The 10,808-nt window shown below is 38.2% G+C and overlaps 1 protein-coding gene across 2 annotated transcripts; it reads left to right on the top strand.

Moving 5' to 3' along the window:
- The first annotated feature begins 8,013 nt into the window (after nucleotides 1-8,013).
- Nucleotides 8,014-10,129, top strand: LOC107652067 (olfactory receptor 7A10). Of its 2 annotated transcripts, XM_056822357.1 has the most exons (2): nucleotides 8,014-8,915; nucleotides 10,035-10,129. In XM_056822357.1, exons 1-2 carry the CDS (start codon nucleotides 8,014-8,016, stop codon nucleotides 10,060-10,062), a joined length of 930 nt encoding a protein of 309 aa, XP_056678335.1. In that variant the 3' UTR covers nucleotides 10,063-10,129. The 2 variants fall into 2 exon arrangements, with proteins under 2 accessions (XP_056678335.1, XP_016288187.1); XM_016432701.2 differs by lacking the exon at nucleotides 10,035-10,129 and having other exon boundaries at nucleotides 8,014-8,988.
- Nucleotides 10,130-10,808: the final 679 nt, after the last annotated feature.

The following is a 10,808-nucleotide window of genomic DNA, read 5'->3' on the forward strand; positions in this document are numbered from 1 at the left end:
TCATACTCCATTCTCCTCTGGTCTGGGCTTCTCAATCTCCAGACAGTCAACAAGTCACTATACTCACCCCCTTTTTGTCTCTGTTTCTTTATTTTCATTATTACTTATTTATTGTCTCTATCTATTATTCATTGTCTCTATTGTTATTATTTCTTGTCTATATCCCTAGTACTTAGCATAGTGTGTAGCATACAGTAAATGTTTAATAAATATGTGCAAACTCCTTAACAATGTAGAAAGTACTCAGCATTTGCTCTTTATGTTCATATGATATTTGTCATGGGTCATGTAGGGAGAATTCTCATTTGGATATGTGTTGGACTAGAAGATTTCTGGGCTCCATTCCAATTCTGAGATTCAATGCTTCTGGAATTTTTAATGGCATTTGACTTTGAGAAATTCTATATCTTTTAATTCAGGCTGTTCCTGGCTTTTTGAGTTAATATAATTCAAAATTTAATTCATACCAGTTGACCATGTTGTTCTTTGAAGCTAACTTTTCCCTGAAGTCTTAGGAGAAGATCTTACTCCATTCTCTCTAGCAACACCTTCCTAGACTAATCCCATTTAAGCCTAAATCTATCATCCATACACAATATTGTTAACATCAGGTATATGCTCCATTGAGTTTTTCTTTTTCTTTCAAAACTAAATGAATCAAAGGAAAGGAACTTAAAACAGAGCATGCGTATCAGAATTTAGAATATCTACGTTTCACGGGAATATAGAACAAATGTCAGAATTGAAAGATATTCTACAATCTTTTCTGATGGAGCAATATTTCAGGTAGGTGTCTTTAAAATACATAACTGTGGAGGAGGTAGGAGGCTCAGTGGATTAAAAACCAGGCCTGGAGATGAGAGGTTCAAATCTGCTTTTGGAAAATTATTAGCTGTGTGACCCAAAGCAAGTCACTCAATCCCCATTGACTAGCCCTTATCATTCTTCTGCCTTAGAACCAATATACAGTATTGATTCTAAGACTGTAGATAAGAGTTTCAAGTAAAAAGAAAATAAATAAAATAAAATGCTAGCCCTTGGGTATCTTAGAGGAGTCTTAGCAACCCAGGCTGACCAAATTCTGGAAGAATGATCCACTACTGACTGTGTATCTATAGCATATAAGAAAGGGGGAAACACATATTCTCCACACAACTACACACACAAACAAGAGCATAATTCATTTCATTCATTCAGCATAATCTGTTTGTTTCCCATGGACTGTAAACTCAGTGTGAGTTGGCAGTGATATGGTGGATAAATAATCTAAGGAAAATTTAGTTTGCAAAGTCATAGCTTTGTGTAAGAAGGAGGTGAGCTTCCCATTGCCCTTGACCATAGTCAGTCCAAAACTGAAATTTTCTGCTTATTTCTGAGTACCAAAATTTAGAAAATACATGGAAAGCCTGAAGAAGATCCAAGAGAGAGGAATGGGGATAGTGAAGGGTCTATGAAGATCAACTGAAGGAAATAGATTTTTCTTGGCCTAAAGGAGAGGAAACATGGTGGATAGGATAACTGTTTGCACACATTTAAAGGGATGTCATTTGGGATAGAAATGGGTTTCTTTCTGCAAAAATTAGAGGGTAGAATGAGAACACTGGATTGAATTGAAAAACAATGTATTTTGACTCAAAATAAAGGAAAATGAGAGTGATACCAGAGTGGAATGAACTCCTTCAGGAAGAGGGGTCTCCCTGCAATGGAGGTCTTCGAGGAAAGTACAGATTCCCACTTGCTGTATAGTTTAAAGTGTGTTTTGTACTGTATTCTATGAGTATCCTTAAATCTCTATATGATTTGATGGGTCTCACTGAAGAATGGACTGCTCAAACCCTCTTTTAAACTAAAATACTGTCCTATCTCTTCTGTAGGCTTCAAGAGTGGACTTGCCTTTCCAATAGTATTTCTTTCTTTATACTAATGCTCAAAGGTCATTGATGCTTAGAGCAAAAAGAAGATGGTCTTCCTAAGTTATTGATTTCTTTTTTTTAAAATAATATTTTATTTGATCATTTCCAAGCATTATTTATTAAAGACAAAGATCATTTTCTTTTCCTCCCCCCCACCCCCCATAGATGAGGCGTGATTCCACTGGGTGTCATATGTGTTCTTGATTCGAACCCATTTCTATGTTGTCAATATTTGTATTAGAGTTTCGTTTAGAGTCTCTCTTCTGTCATGTCCCCTCAACTGCTGTAGTTAGAGAGTTGTTTTTCCTCAGTGTTTCTACTCCCACAGTTTGTCCTCTGTTTATGAATAGTGTTTTTTCTCCTAGATCCCTGCAGATTGTTCAGGGACATTATACCGCCACTAATGGAGAAGTCCATTACATTCAATTATACCACAGTGTATTAGTCTCTGTGTACAATGTTCTCCTGGTTCTGCTCCTTTCGCTCTGCATCACTTACTGGAGGTCATTCCAGTCTCCATGGAATTCCTCCACTTTATTATTCCTTTTAGCTCAATAGTATTCCATCACCATCATATACCAAAATTTGTTCAGCCATTCCCCAATTGATGGGCATCCCCTCGCTTTCCAGTTTCTGGCCACCACAAAGAGCGCAGCTATGAATATTTTTGTACAAGTCTTTTGTCCATTTTCTCTTTGGGTTACAGATCCAGCAGTGCTATGGCTGGATCAAAGGGTAGACATTCTTTTGTCACCCTTTGGGCATAGTTCCAAATTGCCCTCCAGAATGGTTGAATCAGTTCACAACTCCACCAGCAATGAATTAGTGTCCCTACTTTGCCACATCCCCTCAAGCATTCATTACTTTCCTTTGCTGTCATGCTAGCCAGTCTGCTTGGTGTGAAGTGATACCTCAGAGTTGTTTTGATTTGCATCTCTCTGATTATAAGAGATGTAGAACACTTCTTCAGTGCTTATTAATAGTTTTGATTTCTTTATCTGAGAACTGCCTATCCATGTCCCTTGCCCATTTATCAATTGGAGAATGGCTTGATTTTTTGTACAATTGATTTAGCTCTTTATAAATTTGAGTAATTAAACCTTTGTCAGAGGTTTCTATGAAGATTTTTTCCCAATTTGTTGTTTCCCTTCTGATTTTAGTTACATTGGTTTTGTTTGTACAAAAGCTTTTTAGTTTGATGTAGTCAAAATTATTTATTTTACATTTTGTGATTCTTTCTATGTCTTGCTTGGTTTTAAAGCCTTTCCTCTCCCAAAGGTCTGACATGTATACTAGTCTGTGTTTACCCAATTTACTTATAGTTTCCTTCTTTATGTTTAAGTCACTCACTCATTTTGAATTTATCTTGGTGTAGTGTGTCAGGTGTTGATCTATTCCTAATCTCTCCCATACTGTCTTCCAATTTTCCCAGCAGTTTTTATCGAATAGTGGATTTTTGTCCCCAAAGCTGGGATCTTTGGGTTTATCGTATACTGTGTTGCTGAGGTCGCTTTCCCCCAGTCTATTCCACTGATCTTCCTTTCTGTTTCTTAGCCAGTACCAAATTGTTTTGATGACTGCTGCTTTGTAATATAGTTTAAGGTCTGGGACTGCATGGCCCCCATCATATGTGTGTTTTTTTTCATTATTTCCCTGGATATCCTTGATCTTTTGTTATTCCAAATGAATTTTGTTATGGTTTTTTCTAAATCAGTAAAGAAATATTTTGGGAGTTCAATGGGTATGGCACTAAATAGATAAATAAGTTTGGGTAGGATGGTCATTTTTATTATATTGGCTCGTCCTATCCATGAGCAGTTAATGTTTTTCTAATTGTTCAAGTCTAGTTTTAGTTGTGTGAAGAGTGTTTTGTAGTTGTGTTCATATAGTTCCTGAGTTTGTCTCGAGTGATAGATTACTAGGTATTTTATTTTGTCTAAGGTGATTTTGAATGGGATTTCTCTTTCTAGTTTTTGCTGGGGCCCTGGGGATTTTTTCTTAGAAAGTTCTTTGATGTCTTGTTGGATTTCATTTTCTGATATGGGATTATTTAAGAATTCTATTTCCTCTTCTTTTAGTCTAGGCAGTTTGTATTTTTGTATATATTCATCCATATCACCTAAATTGGTGTATTTGTTGCCATATAATTGGGCAAAGTAATTTGTAATGATTGCCTTAATTTCCTCTTCATTGGAGGTGCTGTCCCCCTTTTCATCTTTGATGCTGTTAACTTGCTTTTCTTCCTTCCTTTTCTAATTAGATTGCCTAGTGATTTGTCTATTTTGTATGTTTTTTCAAAGTACCAGCTTCTTGTCTTATTTATTAAATCAATAGTTCTATCACTTTCGATTTTATTAATTTCTCCCTTAATTTTTAGGATTTCTAGTTTGGTTTTCTGCTGGGGGTTTTTAATTTGATCGCTTTCGAGTTTTTTTATTTGCATTTCCAATTGACTGATTTCTGCTCTCCCTAGTTTGTTGATATATGCACTCAGGGATATGAATTTACCTCTGATTACTGCTTTGGCTGCATCCCAAAAGGTTTGAAAGGATGTCTCACCATTGTCATTTTTCTTGATAAAATTATTAATTGTTTCTATGATTTCTTCTTTAACTAAACGGTTTTGGAGTATCATATTGTTTAAATTCCAATTAGTTTTTTATTTTGTTTTCCATGTACCTTTACTGATCATTATTTTTATTGCCTTGTGATCTGAGAAGGCTGCATTCATTATTTCTGCTTTTCTGCATTTGTGTGCTATGTTTCTGTGGCCTAATGTATGGTCAATTTTTGTGAATGTGCCATGTGGTGCTGAGAAGAAGGTGTATTCCTTTTTATCCTTATTTATTTTTCTCCATATGTCTATTAATTCTAATTTTTCTAAGATTTCATTCACTTCTTTCACCTCTTTCTTATTCATTTTTGGTTTGATTTATCTAAATTTGATAATGGTTGGTTTAAGTCTCACTCTAATATGGTTTTACTGTCTATTTCTTCCTTCAATTCTCCTAGTTTCTCCATTAGAAATTTGGGTGCTATATTATATGGTGCATGCATGTTGATTAGTGATATTTCCTCTTTATCTAAAGTCCCTTTTAACAAAATATAATTACCTTCCCTATCCCTTTTGATCAGGTCTATGTTTGCTTTGGCTTTATCAGATATCATGATTACCACTCCTGCCTTCTTTCTGTCAGTTGAGGCCCAGAAGTTCTTACTCCATCCTTTTATTCTCACCTTGTGGGTGTCAACCCACCTCATGTGTGTTTCTTGAAGACAACATATGGTAGGGTTTTGGATTGTAATCCATTCTGCTATTCATCTACATTTTATGGGTGAGTTCATCCCATTCACGTTCAAAGTTATGACTGTCAGTTTTGAACTCCCTGGGATTTTGATATCCTTCCCTGGTTATAACCTTTTCTTCTTTGGCTCTACCTTTTAGTCCAGTGATTTACTTTAAATTGGTCCCCCTTGTCTCCTCCCTTGATATATTTCCCTTTTTAGTCCCTCCTTTTTTGTTCCCTCCCCTTCCCCCCTCTCTTTCCCTCCCCTTTTGTTTTCCCTCTCCCCCTCCCCCCCTTGGTTTTTCCTTCTCCCTACCCTTGTTGGGTAAGATAGAATTGAAGATCCCAATGGATCTGGATGTTTTTCCCTCTCAGAGTTGATTTCCCTGAGAGTAAGGTTTAAGTAAGAACTCTCTTCCTCTCCTTCTTATAGGAGTTTTCTTCCCCTCCCCTTCCCATGTGAATCTTTGTGTGAGGACGATTATTCTATTTGGTCTTTCTTTTCCCCCTATTTACACATTACATTTTCCCCACATGTTAGTATACATAGATTGATATAAATGTAGTCCTTATAGAAGAGAATTTGAGTAAAAGGAGATAACACTTTTCTCCTTTTCCCTTTCCTTCATATTTACCTTTTCAGGTATTCCATGCTCTTTGCATTTCAATATCGGACTTTCCACAGAGCTCTTGTTTTTGCATTGCAAAAAGTTGAAAATCTTCTATTTTTTGAATGCCCATACTTTCCCTTGGAAGTATATAGTCAGTTTTGCTGGATAGCTGATTCTTGATTGAAGACCCAGCTCTCTTGCCTTTCTGAAGATCATGTTCCATGCCTTACGATCATTTAGAGTAGAACTTACAAGATGTTGTGTGACCCTGATTGGCATTCCTTTATATCTAAATTGTCTTTTTCTGGCTTCTTGCAGGATTTTTTCTTTTGTTTGAGAGTTTTGGAATTTGTCAATTACATTCCTGGGAGTTGTCTTTTGGGGGTTTAGTGTAGAAGGTGTTCTGTGAGCTCTGTCAGTGGCTGTATTGCCCCCTTGTTCTAGAATCTCTGGGCAATTTTCTTTGATTATCTCTTGTATTACGATGTCGAGCTTGCTGTTTATTTCTGGCTTTTCTGGAAGTCCAATTATTCTTAAATTATCTCCTCTCCCTCTATTTTCCAAATCTGTTGCTTTGTCAGTGAGATATTTTATGTTCTCTTCTAATTTCTTGGTCTTTTGGCTTTGCATTATTAGTTCTTGCTTTAAAGCCTGCTTTTCTTTTACAGTTTGGTCAAAGTGGTTTTGTAGATGCGTGAATTTCTTTTGCATTATTTCCCACTTTTCCTCCCAGAAGGCTTCCATCTTTTTGCTCATTTCAGATTCAAATTCTTCATGGGTTTATGGAGAGTTTCCATTTCCTTTGGAAGATATCGGAGCATTTGCTTGTGTTTCCTCTTCTATCTCCTCTGTGTTTTGTATTTTTGTTCCATAAAATGTGTCCAAAGTTGCCCCCTTCTTCTTGTTTTTTTTTTTTTTAATTTGGGGACTTTTGTGCTTCTGTGGAGTTTGCCATTTCTATCTGAGTGGGGGGGGGGGTTAGCTTTTCTTATCTCTGTCTGGTGTTCAGAGGTTTTATCCCTAGGCAGATTGTCCGTTCTATGCAGTTGTTGTTCTGTCTTCCCCGGAAGCCAGGAGTTGCTGGTGTGTCCCTGTTACTGCCCTCCTCTCCTCAGCACCCTCCTGATGCTTCTCCATTGCCTTACTTCCATGCTCTAAGCCTAACTTGGCCCTTGTTCCTGTGCCTTAGCCGGGCAGCTGCAGCACTCTGTGGGGGGAGGGGCCGCGGCTTCCTGGAGCTCTGAGAGCTCCTAATGAGATTAGCTTTCCCTGGGATGAATAGTATGCCTTGAGGTAGGGACTTTTTTCGTGAGACTCTGATGGAAGTATCCAGCCAGGGGGTTACAAGCCCCCCCCCCCGTTTCCCTGCTGTCTGGGTGCCCCCTTGACTGGGTCAGGTTGTTTTCAGGATTTGGCCTTCAGAATAGCCGGCCCTGGGGTCCTTTTGCCAGCCCTGCCGGTTACTGTTGTTTCCGAAGACCCTGCTCTCTGAGGGGGTTAAGAGCTCCCCCATCCTTCTCTGTTTCCCTGCTGTCTGGGTGCCCCCTCGACTGGGTCAGGTTGTTTTCAGGATGTGGCCTTCAGAATAGCAGGCCGTGGGGCTCTGAGGTTGCCTCTGCTGCCTTGGACTCAGACTCGGCGCTCTGGGTTGGGGGGGGGGATGGGTGCTAGGACCTTCCTTCTGCCTACCTCTTAGGTCTGAGTGGTCTCCGGTTCTGGTTTTTGGGGGGGCCGTACCTTTTGTTCCAGGTCCAGGTCCAGGAGGAGGACTCCAGGGGTCTATGCTGTTGATCGTTTTGAATTTTGGTGCCCTAGGAACATTCCATTTGAGATTGGTAAGGAAGGGTTTCAGGAGATCTGAACTTTAGTTTTCTCTAAGCCGCCATCTTGACCGGAAGTCAAGTTGTTGATTTCTAAATGGAGTTGGTTCTATTTTAAAGAAGGTTTGAATTTGAAGGAATCTTGGATTTCATTAGGTCCAAATTACCCCTCTTCCATTGAGGCTGAATGAGGAAACAGTGACTTGTCCAAGATCACAAATATAATAAATGATAGCAATAAAAACTGAATCTAGAAATTCTAAATCATAGCCTGGTATTCTTTCATTTCTTATGAAAGAATAATTCTATTTCACATTTTTTCACAATTTCAAAATTTCATATTATGTTTTCACTTTTATTTTCCAGCAGAAAAGCTAGCCCCATGGCACCAGGAAACCAAACAAAATTCACTGAATTTATCCTCCTGGGATTTTCTGAGACACCAGAGCAACAAAGGACCATCTTTGGGTTGTTCTTGGGCATGTACTTGGTCACTGTATTTGGAAACATACTCATAATGTTGGCTGTTGGCTCTGATTCTCACCTCCACACGCCCATGTACTTTTTCCTTTCTAACCTGTCCTTTGTAGATCTCTGTGTGGTATCTACCACGGTACCCAAGATGTTAGTAAGTATCTTGACACAAAACAAGGCCATCTCCTATGCTGGCTGTCTTGCCCAGATGTCCCTATTTATGTTTTTTGGTGGTTTGGACAATTTCCTTCTCACTGCAATGGCCTATGACCGTTTTGTGGCTATCTGTCACCCTCTGCGCTATACATCCATCATGAGTCCTGAGCTGTGCTGCCTGATGGTGCTGCTCTCCTGGATACTAAGTCTTCTCAACACCCTCCTTCACAGTCTGATGGTGACAAGACTCTCCTTCTGTACAGTCCATGAAATCCAGCACTTCTATTGTGATCTTGATAAAATTCTAAAACTCTCGTCTTCTGACACCCTTATCAATTATGTCTTGCTATATATTGTAGCTGGTCTGCTTGGTGTTCTCCCCCTCACAGGGATTCTCTTCTCATACAGTCAGATCTTTTCTTCCATTTTAAAAGTCCCATCTGCTGGGGGTAAGTACAAAGCCTTTTCTACCTGTGGATCTCATCTCTCTGTTGTTTCCTTATTCTATGGCACAGGGCTGGGAGTGTGTTTGAGCTCCTCAGTGACCCAGTCTTCCTGGAAGAGTACAGTTGCCTCAGCAATGTATGCTGTGGTCACCCCCATGCTGAACCCCTTCATCTATTGTCTTAGGAACAAAGATATAAAAGGTGCCCTGTGGAGACTCATTAGCAGAATATCCTCATCTCCGTGATAGAATCTAGTCCTGGCAAGGTGGTTGAGGTATTTGTGGGAAAACATTGGAAAGCAAAAACACTAAATTCCTCAGAAAACATGAGTTTCCTACCCACATCTCTCTCTGTGGACCTACTTACTGTAAGTGAACATGATCTTATTCTTCATGGCTTCTGTTCCTAGATATTCCCCAACATTAATTTTTGTAATAAGACCTATGACTTCCTCCAAACATCTTCCAGCCCACAATATTGTAGGATACAGAGTGACAAGCCCAGGGTTTTTAGTCTTCTCTCTACCACTTATAAGCTGTATGCATTGGCCATGTCACTTCATGCTTTTGTGCCTTAATATTTTCATTTCCAAAAGAGGAATTGAAAAATCTGCTCTGACTACCTGACATTTATTTTTCTTCATATCAAACAAAATGATGGAAATTAAAATGCAATGTACTAGACAATATAAAATAGTTTTGATTCTATTTGCCAAGATAAATATGGGAATTATATGAACAGAATTACAACATACTTTTAACACAAATAAAGTTACATCTAAGCAATTAGAAAAAAATTAATTGATTTTGGGTGGGCCGAGCTAATATAATAAAAATTACAATCCTACCTAAATTAATTTGCTTACTCAGTGCCATACCTATCAAGCTACCAAGAAACATTTTTACTGAATTAGAAAAAAAAATAATAAAATTCATCTGGGAGAACAAAAGGTCTAAAATATCAAGGGAGCTAATGAAAGAAATGTGGAGGAAGGTAGCCTAGCAGTACCAGATCTTAAATTGTACGGTAAAGCAGAGGCCATCAAAACAATATGGTACTGGCTAAGAGACAGAAGAGTGGATCAATGGAATAGACTAGAGGTAAATGACCTCAGCAAGCTAGTGTTTGATAAACCCAAAGACCACAGCTTTTTGGACAAGAAGTTACTATTTGACAAAAACTGCTGGGAAAATTGGAAAATGGTCTAGTAAATATTAGGTTTAGATCTGTATCTCATACCCTATGTCCATGGTGATGAATCTATGACAAATGTGCTAGAGGGGGTACTCAAAGCTCTCTCTTGTGGGCATGCATGCCATCTCCTCAGCACAGAGTTCTTCAGAGTTAATTTCTAGAAAGCCAGAGGGACATGGGGTTTGGCTGAACCTCTCTTCCTCTCCACACATGCCTGAGGATATCACCCACCCCTCTAAAAGCTTCATCATCACTGCACTATACAAGGATAAGGTCTTTTATTGAACTTCTTTCAACTTTTCTTGAACTTGATTGAAAAATGGGTATATGATTTCAACAGAAAGAGTGAAATTACAAGTAAATTAGGGGACCACAGAATAATTTACCTTTCAGATGTATGGAGAAGGGAAGACTTTATAACCAAATAAGAGATAGAGAATATTATAAGATATAAAACGAATAATTTTGATTATATTACATTAAAAAGGTTTTGAACAAATAAAACCAATGCAACTAAGATTAGAAGGAAAACAACTGGGAAAAGATTCTTATAACAAATTTCTCTGAAAAAGGTCTCATTTCTCAAATATATAAAGAACCAAGTCAAATTTATAAGAACCCAAGTTATTCCCTAATTGATAAATGATCAAAATATATGTATAGGCAATTTTTAGGTGAAGAAATCAAAGTTATCAATAATCATATGAAAAAAATGTTCCCTAAATCTCTCTTGATTTGAAAAATGCACATTAAAATAACTCTGAGGCACTACCTCCCACCTATTAGACTGGCCAATATGACAATAAAGGGAAATGATAAATAATGGAGGGAATGGGGGAAAATTGGGACACCAATGCATTACTGGTGGAGTTGTGAAGTGATCCAACCATTCTATAGGGCAATTTGG

Source organism: Monodelphis domestica, chromosome 3, assembly GCF_027887165.1.
Source record: "Monodelphis domestica isolate mMonDom1 chromosome 3, mMonDom1.pri, whole genome shotgun sequence".
In the NCBI taxonomy this organism is placed as follows: domain Eukaryota; kingdom Metazoa; phylum Chordata; class Mammalia; order Didelphimorphia; family Didelphidae; genus Monodelphis; species Monodelphis domestica.

What these genes read in the sequence shown, in the direction of transcription:
- LOC107652067 (XM_016432701.2), top strand. Translation starts at nt 8,014, where the DNA reads ATGGCACCAGGAAACCAAACAAAATTCACTGAATTTATCCTCCTGGGA.